The sequence below is a fragment of the Oncorhynchus gorbuscha genome, linkage group LG22, assembly GCF_021184085.1.
Source record: "Oncorhynchus gorbuscha isolate QuinsamMale2020 ecotype Even-year linkage group LG22, OgorEven_v1.0, whole genome shotgun sequence".
Lineage (NCBI taxonomy): Eukaryota > Metazoa > Chordata > Actinopteri > Salmoniformes > Salmonidae > Oncorhynchus > Oncorhynchus gorbuscha.
In genome coordinates this window covers 36,394,167-36,416,882 of record NC_060194.1, presented here as the reverse complement: position 1 = coordinate 36,416,882, position 22,716 = coordinate 36,394,167, and the positions used below count along the sequence as shown (strand labels likewise).

At 46.1% G+C, this 22,716-nt stretch overlaps 1 protein-coding gene across 11 annotated transcripts in view; it reads right to left on the bottom strand.

Moving 5' to 3' along the window:
- Nucleotides 1–22,716, bottom strand: part of LOC124010182 (receptor-type tyrosine-protein phosphatase S-like) — a 162,925-nt gene that overhangs the window by 84,032 nt on the left and 56,177 nt on the right. For 7 of the 11 annotated variants that reach the window (XM_046322580.1, XM_046322575.1, XM_046322576.1 and 4 more), the window contains 2 exons: nt 22,370–22,558; nt 15,642–15,647 (listed from right to left, as the gene is read on the bottom strand). In XM_046322580.1, the coding sequence (XP_046178536.1) occupies nt 15,642–15,647; nt 22,370–22,558 (195 nt within the window). The remainder of the gene's footprint in view (nt 1–15,641; nt 15,648–22,369; nt 22,559–22,716) is intronic. The other 4 variants (XM_046322577.1, XM_046322582.1, XM_046322581.1 and 1 more) reach the window with 1 other exon arrangement.

Genomic DNA, 22,716 nt, shown 5'->3' with positions numbered 1-22,716 from the left:
TAGACCCAGCCCATCACAACACAACACTACTAGACCCAGCCTATCACAACACAACACTACTAGACCCAGCCTATCACAACACAACACTACTAGACCCAGCCCATCACAACACAACACTACTAGACCCTGCCTATCACAACACAACACTACTAGACCCTGCCCATCACAACACAACACTACTAGACCCAGCCTATCACAACACAGCACTACTAGACCCAGCCCATCACAACACAACACTACTAGACCCTGCCCATCACAACACAACACTACTAGACCCAGCCTATCACAACACAGCACTACTAGACCCAGCCCATCACAACACAACACTACTAGACCCTGCCCATCACAACACAACACTACTAGACCCTGCCTATCACAACACAACACTACTAGACCCTGCCTATCACAACACAACACTACTAGACCCTGCCTATCACAACACAACACTACTAGACCCAGCCCATCACAACACAACACTACTAGACCCAGCCTATCACAACACAACACTACTAGACCCAGCCTATCACAACACAACACTACTAGACCCAGCCCATCACAACACAACACTACTAGACCCTGCCTATCACAACACAACACTACTAGACCCTGCCCATCACAACACAACACTACTAGACCCAGCCTATCACAACACAGCACTACTAGACCCAGCCCATCACAACACAACACTACTAGACCCTGCCCATCACAACACAACACTACTAGACCCAGCCTATCACAACACAACACTACTAGACCCAGCCCATCACAACACAACACTACTAGACCCTGCCCATCACAACACAACACTACTAGACCCTGCCTATCACAACACAACACTACTAGACCCTGCCTATCACAACACAACACTACTAGACCCAGCCCATCACAACACAACACTACTAGACCCTGCCTATCACAACACAACACTACTAGACCCAGCCTATCACAACACAACACTACTAGACCCTGCCTATCACAACACAACACTACTAGACCCTGCCCATCACAACACAACACTACTAGACCCTGCCTATCACAACACAACACTACTAGACCCGCCTATCACAACACAACACTACTAGACCCGGCCTATCACAACACAACACTACTAGACCCTGCCTATCACAACACAACACTACTAGACCCGCCTATCACAACACAACACTACTAGACCCAGCCTATCACAACACAACACTACTAGACCCTGCCTATCACAACACAACACTACTAGACCCGGCCTATCACAACACAACACTACTAGACCCGGCCTATCACAACACAACACTACTAGACCCGGCCTATCACAACACAACACTACTAGACCCTGCCCATCACAACACAACACTACTAGACCCTGCCCATCACAACACAACACTACTAGACCCTGCCTATCACAACACAACACTACTAGACCCAGCCCATCACAACACAACACTACTAGACCCAGCCTATCACAACACAGCACTACTAGACCCAGCCTATCACAACACAACACTACTAGACCCAGCCCATCACAACACAACACTACTAGACCCTGCCTATCACAACACAACACTACTAGACCCGGCCCATCACAACACAACACTACTAGACCCAGCCTATCACAACACAGCACTACTAGACCCAGCCCATCACAACACAGCACTACTAGACCCAGCCCATCACAACACAACACTACTAGACCCTGCCCATCACAACACAACACTACTAGACCCTGCCTATCACAACACAACACTACTAGACCCTGCCTATCACAACACAACACTACTAGACCCTGCCCATCACAACACAACACTACTAGACCCGGCCTATCACAACACAACACTACTAGACCCTGCCTATCACAACACAACACTACTAGACCCTGCCTATCACAACACAACACTACTAGACCCTGCCTATCACAACACAACACTACTAGACCCAGCCCATCACAACACAACACTACTAGACCCTGCCTATCACAACACAACACTACTAGACCCTGCCTATCACAACACAACACTACTAGACCCTGCCCATCACAACACAACACTACTAGACCCTGCCTATCACAACACAACACTACTAGACCCTGCCTATCACAACACAACACTACTAGACCCTGCCTATCACAACACAACACTACTAGACCCAGCCCATCACAACACAACACTACTAGACCCAGCCTATCACAACACAGCACTACTAGACCCAGCCTATCACAACACAACACTACTAGACCCAGCCCATCACAACACAACACTACTAGACCCTGCCTATCACAACACAACACTACTAGACCCAGCCCATCACAACACAACACTACTAGACCCAGCCTATCACAACACAACACTACTAGACCCAGCCCATCACAACACAACACTACTAGACCCTGCCCATCACAACACAACACTACTAGACCCAGCCTATCACAACACAACACTACTAGACCCTGCCCATCACAACACAACACTACTAGACCCAGCCTATCACAACACAACACTACTAGACCCAGCCTATCACAACACAACACTACTAGACCCAGCCTATCACAACACAACACTACTAGACCCAGCCCATCACAACACAACACTACTAGACCCTGCCTATCACAACACAACACTACTAGACCCGGCCCATCACAACACAACACTACTAGACCCAGCCTATCACAACACAACACTACTAGACCCAGCCCATCACAACACAACACTACTAGACCCTGCCCATCACAACACAACACTACTAGACCCTGCCTATCACAACACAACACTACTAGACCCAGCCCATCACAACACAACACTACTAGACCCATCACAACACAACACTACTAGACCCTGCCTATCACAACACAACACTACTAGACCCTGCCTATCACAACACAACACTACTAGACCCAGCCCATCACAACACAACACTACTAGACCCTGCCTATCACAACACAACACTACTAGACCCTGCCTATCACAACACAACACTACTAGACCCAGCCTATCACAACACAACACTACTAGACCCTGCCTATCACAACACAACACTACTAGACCCTGCCTATCACAACACAACACTACTAGACCCGGCCTATCACAACACAACACTACTAGACCCAGCCTATCACAACACAACACTACTAGACCCTGCCCATCACAACACAACACTACTAGACCCTGCCTATCACAACACAACACTACTAGACCCAGCCTATCACAACACAACACTACTAGACCCTGCCTATCACAACACAACACTACTAGACCCAGCCTATCACAACACAACACTACTAGACCCTGCCTATCACAACACAACACTACTAGACCCAGCCTATCACAACACAACACTACTAGACCCAGCCCATCACAACACAACACTACTAGACCCTGCCCATCACAACACAACACTACTAGACCCTGCCTATCACAACACAACACTACTAGACCCAGCCTATCACAACACAACACTACTAGACCCAGCCTATCACAACACAACACTACTAGACCCAGCCTATCACAACACAACACTACTAGACCCAGCCCATCACAACACAACACTACTAGACCCTGCCTATCACAACACAACACTACTAGACCCAGCCCATCACAACACAACACTACTAGACCCAGCCTATCACAACACAACACTACTAGACCCTGCCCATCACAACACAACACTACTAGACCCTGCCCATCACAACACAACACTACTAGACCCAGCCTATCACAACACAACACTACTAGACCCAGCCCATCACAACACAACACTACTAGACCCTGCCCATCACAACACAACACTACTAGACCCTGCCTATCACAACACAACACTACTAGACCCTGCCTATCACAACACAACACTACTAGACCCAGCCCATCACAACACAACACTACTAGACCCTGCCTATCACAACACAACACTACTAGACCCTGCCTATCACAACACAACACTACTAGACCCTGCCTATCACAACACAACACTACTAGACCCTGCCTATCACAACACAACACTACTAGACCCAGCCTATCACAACACAACACTACTAGACCCTGCCTATCACAACACAACACTACTAGACCCTGCCTATCACAACACAACACTACTAGACCCTGCCTATCACAACACAACACTACTAGACCCTGCCTATCACAACACAACACTACTAGACCCTGCCTATCACAACACAACACTACTAGACCCTGCCTATCACAACACAACACTACTAGACCCTGCCCATCACAACACAACACTACTAGACCCTGCCTATCACAACACAACACTACTAGACCCAGCCTATCACAACACAACACTACTAGACCCAGCCCATCACAACACAACACTACTAGACCCTGCCTATCACAACACAACACTACTAGACCCGGCCTATCACAACACAACACTACTAGACCCAGCCTATCACAACACAACACTACTAGACCCAGCCCATCACAACACAACACTACTAGACCCACAACACTACTAGACCCATATCACAACACAACACTACTAGACCCAGCCTATCACAACACAACACTACTAGACCCTGCCTATCACAACACAACACTACTAGACCCAGCCTATCACAACACAACACTACTAGACCCAGCCTATCACAACACAACACTACTAGACCCTGCCTATCACAACACAACACTACTAGACCCTGCCCATCACAACACAACACTACTAGACCCTGCCTATCACAACACAACACTACTAGACCCTAGCCTATCACAACACAACACTACTAGACCCTGCCTATCACAACACAACACTACTAGACCCAGCCCATCACAACACAACACTACTAGACCCTGCCTATCACAACACAACACTACTAGACCCTGCCTATCACAACACAACTACTAGACCCTGCCCATCACAACACAACACTACTAGACCCTGCCCATCACAACACAACACTACTAGACCCTGCCTATCACAACACAACACTACTAGACCCTGCCTATCACAACACAACACTACTAGACCCTGCCCATCACAACACAACACTACTAGACCCTGCCTATCACAACACAACACTACTAGACCCTGCCTATCACAACACAACACTACTAGACCCAGCCCATCACAACACAACACTACTAGACCCTGCCTATCACAACACAACACTACTAGACCCTGCCTATCACAACACAACACTACTAGACCCTGCCCATCACAACACAACACTACTAGACCCTGCCTATCACAACACAACACTACTAGACCCGCCTATCACAACACAACACTACTAGACCCTGCCTATCACAACACAACACTACTAGACCAGCCCATCACAACACAACACTACTAGACCCAGCCTATCACAACACAGCACTACTAGACCCAGCCTATCACAACACAACACTACTAGACCCAGCCCATCACAACACAACACTACTAGACCCTGCCTATCACAACACAACACTACTAGACCCGGCCCATCACAACACAACACTACTAGACCCAGCCTATCACAACACAGCACTACTAGACCCAGCCCATCACAACACAACACTACTAGACCCTGCCCATCACAACACAACACTACTAGACCCAGCCTATCACAACACAGCACTACTAGACCCTGCCTATCACAACACAACACTACTAGACCCGGCCTATCACAACACAACACTACTAGACCCTGCCTATCACAACACAACACTACTAGACCCAGCCCATCACAACACAACACTACTAGACCCAGCCTATCACAACACAGCACTACTAGACCCAGCCTATCACAACACAACACTACTAGACCCAGCCCATCACAACACAACACTACTAGACCCTGCCTATCACAACACAACACTACTAGACCCGGCCCATCACAACACAACACTACTAGACCCAGCCTATCACAACACAGCACTACTAGACCCAGCCCATCACAACACAACACTACTAGACCCTGCCCATCACAACACAACACTACTAGACCCAGCCTATCACAACACAGCACTACTAGACCCTGCCTATCACAACACAACACTACTAGACCCAGCCCATCACAACACAACACTACTAGACCCAGCCTATCACAACACAACACTACTAGACCCAGCCTATCACAACACAACACTACTAGACCCAGCCCATCACAACACAACACTACTAGACCCTGCCTATCACAACACAACACTACTAGACCCTGCCTATCACAACACAACACTACTAGACCCAGCCTATCACAACACAGCACTACTAGACCCAGCCCATCACAACACAACACTACTAGACCCTGCCCATCACAACACAACACTACTAGACCCAGCCTATCACAACACAGCACTACTAGACCCAGCCCATCACAACACAACACTACTAGACCCTGCCTATCACAACACAACACTACTAGACCCTGCCTATCACAACACAACACTACTAGACCCAGCCCATCACAACACAACACTACTAGACCCTGCCTATCACAACACAACACTACTAGACCCAGCCTATCACAACACAACACTACTAGACCCGGCCTATCACAACACAGCACTACTAGACCCTGCCCATCACAACACAACACTACTAGACCCTGCCTATCACAACACAACACTACTAGACCCAGCCTATCACAACACAACACTACTAGACCCGGCCTATCACAACACAACACTACTAGACCCTGCCTATCACAACACAACACTACTAGACCCGGCCTATCACAACACAACACTACTAGACCCAGCCTATCACAACACAACACTACTAGACCCTGCCTATCACAACACAACACTACTAGACCCGGCCTATCACAACACAACACTACTAGACCCGGCCTATCACAACACAACACTACTAGACCCGGCCTATCACAACACAACACTACTAGACCCTGCCCATCACAACACAACACTACTAGACCCTGCCCATCACAACACAACACTACTAGACCCTGCCCTATCACAACACAACACTACTAGACCCAGCCTATCACAACACAACACTACTAGACCCAGCCTATCACAACACAACACTACTAGACCCACCTATCACACTACTAGACCCAGCCTATCACAACACAACACTACTAGACCCAGCCCATCACAACACAACACTACTAGACCCTGCCTATCACAACACAACACTACTAGACCCAGCCCATCACAACACAACACTACTAGACCCAGCCTATCACAACACAACACTACTAGACCCAGCCCATCACAACACAACACTACTAGACCCAGCCCATCACAACACAACACTACTAGACCCAGCCTATCACAACACAGCACTACTAGACCCAGCCTATCACAACACAACACTACTAGACCCTGCCCATCACAACACAACACTACTAGACCCTGCCTATCACAACACAACACTACTAGACCCTGCCTATCACAACACAACACTACTAGACCCTGCCCATCACAACACAACACTACTAGACCCTGCCTATCACAACACAACACTACTAGACCCTGCCTATCACAACACAACACTACTAGACCCTGCCTATCACAACACAACACTACTAGACCCTGCCTATCACAACACAACACTACTAGACCCTGCCTATCACAACACAACACTACTAGACCCTGCCCATCACAACACAACACTACTAGACCCTGCCTATCACAACACAACACTACTAGACCCACAACACAACACTACTAGACCTATCACAACACAACACTACTAGACCCTGCCTATCACAACACAACACTACTAGACCCAGCCCATCACAACACAACACTACTAGACCCAGCCTATCACAACACAGCACTACTAGACCCAGCCTATCACAACACAACACTACTAGACCCAGCCCATCACAACACAACACTACTAGACCCTGCCTATCACAACACAACACTACTAGACCCGGCCCATCACAACACAACACTACTAGACCCACTACTAGCCTATCACAACACAGCACTACTAGACCCAGCCCATCACAACACAACACTACTAGACCCTGCCCATCACAACACAACACTACTAGACCCAGCCTATCACAACACAGCACTACTAGACCCTGCCTATCACAACACAACACTACTAGACCCAGCCCATCACAACACAACACTACTAGACCCAGCCTATCACAACACAGCACTACTAGACCCAGCCTATCACAACACAACACTACTAGACCCAGCCCATCACAACACAACACTACTAGACCCTGCCTATCACAACACAACACTACTAGACCCGCCCATCACAACACAACACTACTAGACCCAGCCTATCACAACACAGCACTACTAGACCCAGCCCATCACAACACAACACTACTAGACCCTGCCCATCACAACACACACTACTAGACCCAGCCTATCACAACACAGCACTACTAGACCCAGCCCATCACAACACAACACTACTAGACCCTGCCCATCACAACACAACACCACTAGACCCTGCCTATCACAACACAACACTACTAGACCCTGCCTATCACAACACAACACTACTAGACCCAGCCCATCACAACACAACACTACTAGACCCTGCCTATCACAACACAACACTACTAGACCCAGCCTATCACAACACAACACTACTAGACCCTGCCCTATCACAACACAACACTACTAGACCCTGCCCATCACAACACAACACTACTAGACCCTGCCTATCACAACACAACACTACTAGACCCAGCCTATCACAACACAACACTACTAGACCCGGCCTATCACAACACAACACTACTAGACCCGGCCTATCACAACACAACACTACTAGACCCTGCCTATCACAACACAACACTACTAGACCCGGCCTATCACAACACAACACTACTAGACCCAGCCTATCACAACACAACACTACTAGACCCTGCCTATCACAACACAACACTACTAGACCCGGCCTATCACAACACAACACTACTAGACCCGCCTATCACAACACAACACTACTAGACCCGCCTATCACAACACAACACTACTAGACCCTGCCCATCACAACACAACACTACTAGACCCTGCCCATCACAACACAACACTACTAGACCCGGCCTATCACAACACAACACTACTAGACCCTGCCCATCACAACACAACACTACTAGACCCGGCCTATCACAACACAACACTACTAGACCCTGCCTATCACAACACAACACTACTAGACCCTGCCTATCACAACACAACACTACTAGACCCGGCCTATCACAACACAACACTACTAGACCCAGCCTATCACAACACAACACTACTAGACCCTGCCTATCACAACACAACACTACTAGACCCGGCCTATCACAACACAACACTACTAGACCCGGCCTATCACAACACAACACTACTAGACCCTGCCCATCACAACACAACACTACTAGACCCAGCCTATCACAACACAACACTACTAGACCCGGCCTATCACAACACAACACTACTAGACCCTGCCTATCACAACACAACACTACTAGACCCAGCCTATCACAACACAACACTACTAGACCCGCCTATCACAACACAACACTACTAGACCCTGCCCATCACAACACAACACTACTAGACCCAGCCTATCACAACACAACACTACTAGACCCAGCCTATCACAACACAACACTACTAGACCCGCCTATCACAACACAACACTACTAGACCCTGCCCATCACAACACAACACTACTAGACCCAGCCTATCACAACACAACACTACTAGACCCACTACTAGCCTATCACAACACAACACTACTAGACCCAGCCTATCACAACACAACACTACTAGACCCAGCCAATCACAACACAGCACTACTAGACCCGGCCTATCACAACACAACACTACTAGACCCGGCCTATCACAACACAACACTACTAGACCCAGCCTATCACAACACAACACTACTAGACCCAGCCTATCACAACACAACACTACTAGACCTGCCCTACAACACTACTAGACCCGGCCTATCACAACACAACACTACTAGACCCGCCCATCACAACACAACACTACTAGACCCTGCCCATCACAACACAACACTACTAGACCCTGCCTATCACAACACAACACTACTAGACCCTGCCTATCACAACACAACACTACTAGACCCTGCCCATCACAACACAACACTACTAGACCCTGCCTATCACAACACAACACTACTAGACCCTGCCTATCACAACACAACACTACTAGACCCAGCCTATCACAACACAACACTACTAGACCCTGCCTATCACAACACAACACTACTAGACCCTGCCTATCACAACACAACACTACTAGACCCTGCCCATCACAACACAACACTACTAGACCCAGCCTATCACAACACAACACTACTAGACCCTGCCTATCACAACACAACACTACTAGACCCAGCCCATCACAACACAACACTACTAGACCCAGCCTATCACAACACAGCACTACTAGACCCAGCCTATCACAACACAACACTACTAGACCCAGCCCATCACAACACAACACTACTAGACCCTGCCTATCACAACACAACACTACTAGACCCGGCCCATCACAACACAACACTACTAGACCCAGCCTATCACAACACAGCACTACTAGACCCAGCCCATCACAACACAACACTACTAGACCCTGCCCATCACAACACAACACTACTAGACCCAGCCTATCACAACACAGCACTACTAGACCCAGCCCATCACAACACAACACTACTAGACCCTGCCCATCACAACACAACACTACTAGACCCTGCCTATCACAACACAACACTACTAGACCCTGCCTATCACAACACAACACTACTAGACCCAGCCCATCACAACACAACACTACTAGACCCTGCCTATCACAACACAACACTACTAGACCCAGCCTATCACAACACAACACTACTAGACCCGGCCTATCACAACACAGCACTACTAGACCCTGCCCATCACAACACAACACTACTAGACCCTGCCTATCACAACACAACACTACTAGACCCAGCCTATCACAACACAACACTACTAGACCCGGCCTATCACAACACAACACTACTAGACCCGGCCTATCACAACACAACACTACTAGACCCAGCCTATCACAACACAACACTACTAGACCCGGCCTATCACAACACAACACTACTAGACCCTGCCTATCACAACACAACACTACTAGACCCTGCCCATCACAACACAACACTACTAGACCCAGCCTATCACAACACAACACTACTAGACCCAGCCTATCACAACACAACACTACTAGACCCGGCCTATCACAACACAACACTACTAGACCCTGCCCATCACAACACAACACTACTAGACCCGGCCTATCACAACACAACACTACTAGACCCTGCCCATCACAACACAACACTACTAGACCCTGCTTATCACAACACAACACTACTAGACCCTGCCTATCACAACACAACACTACTAGACCCTGCCCATCACAACACAACACTACTAGACCCTGCCTATCACAACACAACACTACTAGACCCTGCCTATCACAACACAACACTACTAGACCCAGCCTATCACAACACAACACTACTAGACCCTGCCTATCACAACACAACACTACTAGACCCTGCCCATCACAACACAACACTACTAGACCCGGCCTATCACAACACAACACTACTAGACCCAGCCAATCACAACACAACACTACGTTTAGATCTTCTGTATCTTGTGCATGTTACAAACAAACATAGATTTTATTTGATATAGTGTGTGTTTACCAGAGACGGTAATTTGAAGAAAAACATGACCTGCACCAAAATCAGATTAGGATATAGGCCAAGGACTACATAATTTGTATTATTACTACTACTTTTTGCTACTACTTTCACCACTTTTAGTCTTGAAATATTTGGTTGTTTATTACACTACCGTATTCACTCTGTTACCACATCGCCTCACATGGCCTCAAGCGTTAAGGAGATGGGTGGGGAAAAGGCTTAAGAGGGTGTGAACGAGGCTGAATGGGTGTAGACAAAGAAGAGCTGTCCAGTATGTGTACCAAAACGATCACGGGCCATTTTCTAAAAGCGGCGTTACAAGTTTATCAACTTTCAAAGCAGAAATATTTTCTATTGTTCCTCAATTTTGTAGCTCTGAGTCTTCGCTTTAATCCAATGTAAAAAAACACAATTTCAGATTCCGCTACATAGGACAGAATTGAGCCCAATCGAGGTGGTCGGTCACATATATAGATATATGTTTATATTCAGCCTCTGACATTGCTCGTCCTGATATTTCTTAATTCATTTCATAATTTTTGTGTGTTATTTTGTATTGTTAGGTAATACTGCACAGTTGGAGTTAGAAACACAAGCATTTCGCTGCACCTGCGATAACATCTGCAAAACATATGTACGTGACCAATAACATTTGATTTGATAAAATAAATACTGTAGTAAAAGAAAACTGTAGTATATATTATAGTAATTAATGTAGTTTTTTTGCAGATTGTAGTATATTGTACTAATTACAAGGTAGGTAGGACTGTAGGTAGGTAGGACTGTGTTCTGAATGTATAATCTGTAGGTAGGTAGGACTGTGTTCTGAATGTATAATCTGTAGGTAGGTAGGACTGTGTTCTGAACGTATAATCTGTAGGTAGGTAGGACTGTGTTCTGAATGTATAATCTGTAGGTAGGTAGGACTGTGTTCTGAATGTATAATCTGTAGGTAGGTAGGACTGTGTTCTGAATGTATAATCTGTAGGTAGGTAGGACTGTGTTCTGAATGTATAATCTGTAGGTAGGTAGGACTGTGTTCTGAATGTATAATCTGTAGGTAGGTAGGACTGTGTTCTGAATGTATAATCTGTAGGTAGGTAGGACTGTGTTCTGTAGGTAGGTAGGACTGTGTTCTGAATGTATAATCTGTAGGTAGGTAGGACTGTGTTCTGAATGTATAATCTGTAGGTAGGTAGGACTGTGTTCTGAATGTATAATCTGTAGGTAGGTAGGACTGTGTTCTGAACGCATATAATCTGTAGGTAGGTAGGACTATAATCTGTAGGTAGGTAGGACTGTGTTCTGAATGTATAATCTGTAGGTAGGTAGGACTGTGTTCTGAATGTATAATCTGTAGGTAGGTAGGACTGTGTTCTGAATGTATAATCTGTAGGTAGGTAGGACTGTGTTCTGAATAATCTGTATAATCTGTAGGTAGGTAGGACTGTGTTCTGAATGTATAATCTGTAGGTAGGTAGGACTGTGTTCTGAATGTATAATCTGTAGGTAGGTAGGACTGTGTTCTGAAATCTGTAGGTAGGACTGTGTTCTGTAATCTGGGTAGGTAGGACTGTGTTCTGAACGTATAATCTGTAGGTAGGTAGGACTGTGTTCTGAATGTATAATCTTGTAGGTAGGTAGGACTGTGTTCTGAATGTATAATCTGTAGGTAGGTAGGACTGTGTTCTGAATGTATAATTTGTAGGTAGGTAGGACTGTGTTCTGAACGTATAATCTGTAGGTAGGTAGGACTGTGTTCTGAATGTATAATTGTAGGTAGGTAGGACTGTGTTCTGATAATCTGTAGGTAGGTAGGACTGTGTTCTGATGTATAATTTGTAGGTAGGTAGGACTGTGTTCTGAACGTATAATCTGTAGGTAGGTAGGACTGTGTTCTGAACGTATAATCTGTAGGTAGGTAGGACTGGGTTCTGAATGTATAATCTGTAGGTAGGTAGGACTGTGTTCTGAACGTATAATCTGTATGGAACACAATATATGATCATGTAGGTTTCTCACTTGGCTGGTACAAACTGGGATATGGGGGACGGAATGGGCAGAGTATATGCAAATTAAATACTGTAGTGTTTACTATAGCTAAAAAAGTGTAGTGTTGTGGCCTCCCGAGTGGTGCATCGGTCTAAGGCACTGTATCGCAGTGCTAGCTGTGTCACTACAGATCCTGGTTCGATCCCAGGCTGTGTCGTAGCCGGCCGCCATGGGAGACCCATGAGGCGGCACACAATTGGCCCAGCGTCGTCTGGGTTAGGGGAGGGTTTGGCCGGCCGGGATGTCCTTGTCCTATCGCGCTCTAGCAACTCCTGTGGCGGGCCGGGCGCCTGCATGTTGACACGGTCGCCAGGTGTACAGTGTTTCCTCCGACACATTGGTTCAGATGGCTTCTGGGTTAAGCGAGCATTGTGTTAAGAAGCAGTGTGGGGTCCTATTTCGGAGGATGCACGGCTCTCGACCTTTCCTTTCCCGAGTCTGTATGGGAGTTGCAGCGATGGTCTAGACTGTAACTACCAATTGTATATCATGAAATTGGGATGAAAAAAAGTGTTGTGCTTTTGCAGTCTGTAGTGTTTTTGCGGACAATAAATAAATACAATGCATCACTGTATTTACGACAGTGCTTTTTTTTCTGAGAAAAATATAGTGTTTACTATAGTATTCTACAGTATACTACAACATTCTATAGTAAGTACTACACTTGATCGAAGGATACTACAGTGTGTAGTATAGTATTCTACAGTATACTAGAGTTTACTACAGAATTCTATAGTAAGTACTGTAGTATTCTATAGTAAACTGTAGTCTTTTTTCACATGGGGAAGGAAAAGAGAGGGAGGTAGAGAGAGTACCCTACAGCATTAAAACACACTCTCCTTGAGACAACACATGAAACACAGACACATGCTCATAGACGCAGACAAACACGGATGGACACACACACACACACACACACACACACACACACACACACACACACACACACACACACACACACACACACACACACACACACACACACACACACACACACACACACACACACACACACACACACACACACACACAAATTCAAGTTGTAGACAATGGTAAGGTATATAGGAAACCAGGGTGGGGAAAACAGGAAAATCAACCACAGACAGTTGTGAATGACTGACTGGCCCTGAATGAGATTGCTTGGTTCAAAGACCTGCTCCTGATCTAGTTGGGTGGTAGAGTCCAGATTTTTTGGAGTTGATCATGTGCTTTTAGTGTGTGTGTGTGTGTGTGTGTCCCCGCCCAAAATTGAATAGGAGAGATGTCAGTCCATCATCACTAACCCAAGGGATAGTTAACTCAAATCCAACATTTGTCGGGCAATTTCACATGTCAAACGTGGTGTAATGTCAAACTGAGTCCATATTGCACACCATCTGTTGTGTGAATCCCAAGTTATACATTAGGGGTAATTCTGCAAGCCTCAATCCCAATTTAATGAGGAGGATTGGCCTACAGAAGTCTCCTAATGCATATGGCTGGAAGGATCTACACAACAGATGGCTGTAGAAAATAGACGCCATTTTTTGAAGAATATGACTCTTGGACCATATGCATCACTATACCCCTTTCAGGGAGATGATGGATGGATGTGTGTGTTTTTGTGTGTGTGTGTGCGCGTGTGTGTTTGCGTATATGGAGACACTCTGAGCCTAGCAAGGAGAGGGACCAGCTAGACAGAAAGGAACTGTAGAGGGACTCACTCAGTATCTTAAAGGAAATTTAATGCAGTGGTCCCAAAAGTTGTTTGACTTGTGACCATCCAAATAAACAAAAATCATGTTTCTAGTCACAGTCCAGTCCTTAACTGTGACCTACAATCAAAAAGGAACTTGCGGTGGGACACCAATTAGTCCTGAACCACCATTTGGGGAACACTGCTTTAATGTTGGAGTGACTGTAGTCTTATGGACATATCCTAAGGGTTTGGGCATGGCTAGGGTAAGAGTAATACTTACCAAAAGCTGTTGAAGATTATAGAGAGGAACAAAAAGAAAACAAAGCAGTAGTTTTGTTTAGATACAGTACGCATGGAGCACGTTCTCCATGTGGCACCGCACTGCCATCATGTTGTTGTGTGGTCCCATCAGGGACCCATCAGGGATATTCAAGGTCATTCTAATGTGTTTCTTATATCAAGAGTATTGGATTAGGGTTTATTTGTCATTTTGAATTGTTCACGTACTGTATGTTCTGTGTATATGTTCATACTGTATATACTGTGGGGCAAAAAATTATTTAGTCAGCCACCAATTGTGTAAGTTCTCCCACTTAAAAAGATGAGAGAGGCCTGTAATTTTCATCAAGAAAATCACATTATAGGATTTTGTAATGAATTTATTTGCAAAATATGGTGGAAAATAAGTATTTGGTCAATAACAAAAGTTTATCTCAATAATTTGTTCTTGCCTTTGTTGGCAATGACAGAGGTCAAATGTTTTCTGTAAGTCTTCACAAGGTTTTCGCACACTGTTGCTGGTATTCTGGCCCATTGCTCCATGCAGATCACCTCTAGAGCAGTGATGTTTTGGGGCTGTTGCTTGGCATCACGGACTTTCAACTCCCTCCAAAGATTTTCTATGGGGTTGAGATCTGGAGACTGGCTAGGCCACTCCAGGACCTTGAAATGCTTCTTACGAAGCCATTCCTTCGTTGCCCGGGCGGTGTGTTTGGGATCATTGTCGTCTTCAATGCCCTTGCTGATGGAAGGAGGTTTTCACTCAAAATCTCACGATACATGGCCCCATTCATTCTTTCCTTTACACAGATCAGTCGTTCTTGTCCCTTTGCAGAAAAACAGCCCCAAAGCATGAGGTTTCCACCCCCATGCTTCACAGTAGGTATGGTGTTCTTTGGATGCAACTCAGCATTCTTTGTCCTCCAAACACGACAAGTTGAGTTTTTACCAAAAAGTTATATTTTGGTTTCATCTGACCATATAACATTCTCCCAATCTTCTTCTGGATCATCCAAATGCTCTCTAGCAAACTTCAGATGGGCCTGGACATGTACTGGCTTAAGCAGGGGGACACGTCTGGCACTGCAGGATTTGAGTCCCTGGAGGCATAGTGTGTTACTGATGGTAGGCTTTGTTACTTTGGTCCCAGCTCTCTGCAGGTCATTCACTAGGTCCCCCCGTGTGGTTCTGGGATTTTTCTCACCGTTCTTGTGATCATTTTGAACCCACGGGGTGAGATCTTGCGTGGCACCCCAGATCGAGGGAGATTATCAGTGGTCTTGTATTTCTTCCATTTCCTAATAATTGGTCCCACAGTTGATTTCTTCAAACCAAGCTGCTTACCTATTGCAGATTCAGTCTTCCCAGCCTGGTGCAGGTCTACAATTTTGTTTCTGGTGTCCTTTGACAGCTCTTTGGTCTTGGCCATAGTGCAGTTTGGAGTGTGACTGTTTGAGGTTGTGGACAGGTGTATTTTATACTGATAAGTTCAAACAGGTGCCATTAATACAGGTAACGATTGGAGGACAGAGGAGCCTCTTAAAGAAGAAGTTACAGGTCTGTGAGAGCCAGACAGAAATCTTGCTTGTTTGTAGGTGACCAAATACTTATTTACCACCATAATTTCCAAATAAATTTATTAAAAAATCCTACAATGTGATTTTCTGGATTTCTTTTCTCATTTTGTCTGTCATAGTTGAAGTGTATCTATGATGAAAATTACAGGCCTCTCTCATCTTTTTATGTGGGAGAACTTGCACAATTGGTGGCTGACTAAATACTTTTTTGCCCCACTGTACATCTGATATAAGAATTATTCAAACCACATAATCCACTTGTAGATGAAAATACAAGACAAAGGAGGTGTGTAGGGGTAGACTGCTTGTAGTAAGAGCAGAAATTAACAACTGGGGTTTTGTCCTTATAAATGTGTATGCCCCTAACACAGGGAGGGAGAGGGGTTGTCTGTTTGGGTGTCTTAGACAGGAACTCTCACGGGTAGCGCCTGAGGAGACGCCGGTGGTCGGCGGGGACTGGAACTGTACGATGGATTTAACGAAAGTTAAAGGGACATCATTAAGCAGTTTGACCTTGTGGATGTTTGGAGAACTAGACATCCCAACACATGTCAGTATACATGGGTGAAGATCTTTGGGGCTAGAGTGAGTACAGCCTGACTCTATCAGTTTTACATGTCTAGGAATCAGAACAATAAACTGTTGGGTGCTACCATTCTCCCGGTGGGTTTTTCAGATCACCACATAACCATGGCTCGGCTGTCTATTTCACCAGGACCTCGGCAGGCATCCTGTTGGAAGTTTAATGTAACGTTCTTAGAAGTTGTCACTTTTTGCTCAGGTTTCCAGACTTTTTGGGAAAGGTGGGGGCAGCGAAGAGAGGAATATGAGTCTCTGAGTCAATGGTGGGATGTGGGAAAAGCCAAAATTCTGCTTTTCTGTCAACAGTATACAGCTCTCTCATCCTCAGAGGCTAGAATAGTATTGTGGGGAACTCGAGCGTAGAATCAGTGTGAGTTGACGGTAGAGCTGGTGGGGCAAGGCAATGTAGGCCTCCAGGCTAATTTACTTTTTCCAGGTTAAAGCAAAGGGAGCACTTGTAAGAGCTAGGTTCTCCATGCTCAAGGAGATGGATGCACCCATCTCCTTCTTCTTTGGTTTGGAAAGACAGAGTGGTGAAGCATTGCATTGTCTACGGCTGTCTGATGGGTGGGTGACCTCTGTGGTGGGGGAGATGCAGGAGTGGACTGGGGAGTTTTATACTGAGTTGTATAGGGCAGAACTGTGTGATCCTATGTGTGCTCAGGTTTTGTTTGCAGGACTCCCTAAGCTCTATCTGGCACAGAGGGATGAAATGGACATTCCCCTGTTGTCCCTTGAACTGACAGAGGCCATAACCCAGATGTTCCCCAGCCATGCACCGGGGGTCGATGGACTCCCAGTGGAGTTTTATTTTAAAAATTCTAATTCGACTGGACTTCTTTTGCTTGTTGCGTGAGTGCGTCGGGGTAGGATAGTTGCCGATATGCTGCCGTCAGGCAGTTCTGACTCTCCTGACCAAAAAAGAGGACTACATGATCTTAAGAACTGGAGCCCTGTGGCATTGCTCTGTGCAGACTACAAGATATTTGCCAAGGTCCTTGCTAACAGATGGAAGTCTCATCTGGACTCTATAGTACACAAGAACCAGACATGTTGTGTACTGGGACGCTCAATCACGGAACACATGTTCTTAGTCAGGGGCGAGTTGGACTTGTCGAGAGGTTCTAATGTGAACTTTGGACATGTCTCTTTCGACCAAGAGAAGGCATTTGATAGCGTGGACCATGAGTATCTGTTAAATGTGATGTCGGTGTTTGGGGAAATGTTTTTGGCCTATGTGAAGATGTTGTATAGTGGGGCGTCATGTATGGTCAAGGCAGGGTGGGGTTCTCAGTAGGCTAGTCTGGGTGAGGTGGGGCATTAGACAAGGATGCCCTCAATCGGGGCAGTTATATACACGAGCCATTGAGCCTGTTTTTGGCCTCATACACAGGAGACTGCAGGGAGTGTCAGCGTATGCAGATTACATTTCTGTGATGGTCAGGGATGGGCGAGATATGCAGGCACTAGAGACTAGTTTGAAGTTGTACGAGGGAGCTTGGTCAGCTAAGGTGAACTAGGCCACACACCTCCCCCCTGCAAGCTGGTTGAATTCTTCTGGTCGGGCCATCACTGGCTGAGGTTGTCCGTACACAAATGTATTTTATTTATTTAACCTTTACTTAACTAGGCAAGTCAGTTAAGAACAAACTCTTATTTACAATGGTGGCCTACCTACCAAAAGGCAAAAGGCCTCCTGCGGGGATGGGGGCCTGGGATTAAAATAAAAAATAAATACAACATAAATACAAGACAAAACACACATCACAACAATTGTGACAACACTACATGAAGAGAGACCTAAGACTACAACATAGCAAGGCAGCAACACATGACAACACAGCAACACAACATAACAACATGGTAGAAACACAACATGGTAGCAGCACAAAACATTATACAAACATTATTGGGCACAGACAACAACACAAAGGGCAAGAAGGTAGAGGCAATAATACATCATGCAAAGCAGACAACTGTCAGTAAGAGTGTCCATGATTGAGTCTTTGAATGAAGATATTTAGATAAAACTGTCCAGTTTGAGTGTTTGTGTGTGCTTTGGGGACCTTTAACAGAATGTGACTGGGAGAATGGGTGTTGTATGTGGAGGATGTGGGCTGCAGTAGATATCTAAGATAGGGGGGAGTGAGGCCTAAGAGGGTTTTATAAATAAGCATCACCCAGTGGGTCTTCCGATGGGTATACAGAGATGACCAGTTTACAGAGGAGTATAGAGTGCAGTGATGTGTCCTCTAAGGAGCATTGGTGGCAAATCTGATGGCCGAAAGGTAAAGAACATCTAGCCGCTCAAGAGCACCCTTACCTGCCAATCTATAAATGAAGTCTCCGTAATCTAGCATGGGGTGGATGCTAATCTGAATCAGGGTTAGTTTGGCAGCTGGGGTGAAAGAGGAGTGATTACGATAGAGGAAACCAGGTCTAGATTTAACTTTAGCCTGCAGCTTTGATATGCGCTGAGAGAAGGACAGTGTACCATCTAGCCGTACTCCCAAGTACTTGTATGAAGCTCAAGCTCTAAACCCTCAGAGGTAGTAATAACAGTTGTAGGAAGAGGGGCATTCTTATTGCCAAACCACATGACCTTTGTTTTGGAGGTGTTGGGAACAAGGTTAAGGGTAGAGAAATCTTTTTGGACACTGAGTATAAGACTGTATCATCTGCATATAAATGGATGGGAGAGCTTCCTACTGCCTGAGCTATGTTGTTGAAGTAAATTGAAAAGAGCATGGGGCCTAGGATCGAGCCTTGGGGCACTCCCTTGGTGACAGGCAGTGACTGAGACAGCAGATTTTCTGACTGGTCTACTGTATCAAAAGCTTTGGCCAAGTCAATAGAAATAGCAGCACAATATTGCTTAGAATCAAGGGCAATGGTGACATCATTGAGCACCTTTAAGGTTGCAGTGACACATCCATAACCTGAGCGGAAACCAGATTGCATATCAGAGAGATTACTATAGACATCAAGAAAGCCAGTCAGTTGGTTATTGACAAGTTTTTCCAACACTTTTGATAAACAGGGAAAAATAGAAATAGGCCAATAACAGTTAGCATCAGCTTGATCTCCCCCTTTAAATAAAGGACGAACCGTGGCTGCCTTCCAAGCATTGGGAATCTCCCCAGAAAGGAGAGCTAGGTTAAAAAGGTCAGAGATAAGCTTGGAGATGATAGCGGCAGCAACCTTAAAGAAGAAAGGGTCTAAACCATCTGACCCAGATGTTTTTTTGGTTTAAGGAGGTCCTTTAGCACCTTGGACTCAGTGATCGCATGCAGGGAGAAACTTTGTTGCGGGTTGGGAGGTTGGGGTGGGTCTTACTGTTGGGATGTCTGTGTGAGAGGTTGGGGGTTGGTCTTACTGTTGGAATGTCTGTGTGAGAGGTTGGGGGTGGGTCTTACTGTTGGAATGTCTGTGTGAGAGGTTGGGGTTGGGTCTTACTGTTGGAATGTCTGTGTGAGAGGTTGGGGGTGGGTCTTACTGTTGGAATGTCTGTGTGAGAGGTTGGGGGTGGGTCTTACTGTTGGGATGTCTGTGTGAGAGGTTGGGGGTGGGTCTTACTGTTGGAATGTCTGTGTGAGAGGTTGGGGGTGGATCTTACTGTTGGGATGTCTGTGTGAGAGGTTGGGGGTTGGTCTTACTGTTGGAATGTCTGTGTGAGAGGTTGGGGTTGGGTCTTACTGCTGGAATGTCTGTGTGAGAGGTTGGGGGTGGGTCTTACTGTTGGAATGTCTGTGTGAGAGGTTGGGGGTGGGTCTTACTGTTGGAATGTCTGTGTGAGAGGCTGGGGTTGGGTCTTACTGCTGGAATGTCTGTGTGAGAGGTTGGGGGTGGGTCTTACTGTTGGAATGTCTGTGTGAGAGGTTGGGGTGGGTCTTACTGTTGGAATGTCTGTGTGAGAGGTTGGGGGTGGGTCTTACTGTTGGAATGTCTGTGTGAGAGGTTGGGGGTGGGTCTTACTGTTGGAATGTCTGTGTGAGAGGTTGGGGGTGGGTCTTACTGTTGGAATGTCTGTGTGAGAGGTTGGGGGTGGGTCTTACTGTTGGAATGTCTGTGTGAGAGGTTGGGAGTGGGTCTTACTATTGGAATGTCTGTGTGAGAGGTTGGGGGTGGGTCTTACTGTTGGGATGTTTATCGTGGAGTACAGGTATTCAAATAAGGAAAAGGCCAAATGTGTGTTGTTGAAATATCTGATTTCTCAGACAACGTTTGCTACTTGGCTAACAAGGAGGAACAGGGTCAAAGATGGGGGGGTAACAGACCCTTTACTATTATTTAATGGGATGATCTCAGTGCGCCTCTGGGTAGAATTTGAGTGTGGAGATGTTTCAGGAGATATGGTGTGTCGGAGAGTGCCGTCTGTACAGCTGGGGAAGATATACGGTTGTATAAGTGGTGAGGTTTTGGTTATTGTGATGTGTGGTGTTGTGTTGTTTTGTATCGTGGGGTAGAGTGCAAAGTAAGTATGTAATATAGTGGATATTTAAAGGGGGGGAGGTTTTAATAAAATGAGGATGTATCAGTAAAGAAACACAAGAACTCCCATTTGTCTTACCTGAGCGCAGCTGTTTAATGCGTCCCTGGCTGGAGCTGGGCTCTATAGGGAGGAAGTCTTTGAACCAGGAGATCTCTGGGTCAGGGATGCCACTGGCAGCACACAGCATGGTGGCCGTCCTGGTCCTCTCTACCACCTTCAGCTGAGGACCCATGTCAATGCTGGGGAAACCAAATGGCAACAGGTCCTCTGGAGGGGGGGGTTGTTATTAGTTGTTATTCAAAGAGTTTTTCATTGCAAAGAATTTCCATTTGTCTCTGAAGACAGTTCCACAGAAAATGTGATTTAGAGTGTCTGTTGTCATGGAATGTTTGATGTTTGATGCCAACGTGGAGTATAGATGTCCT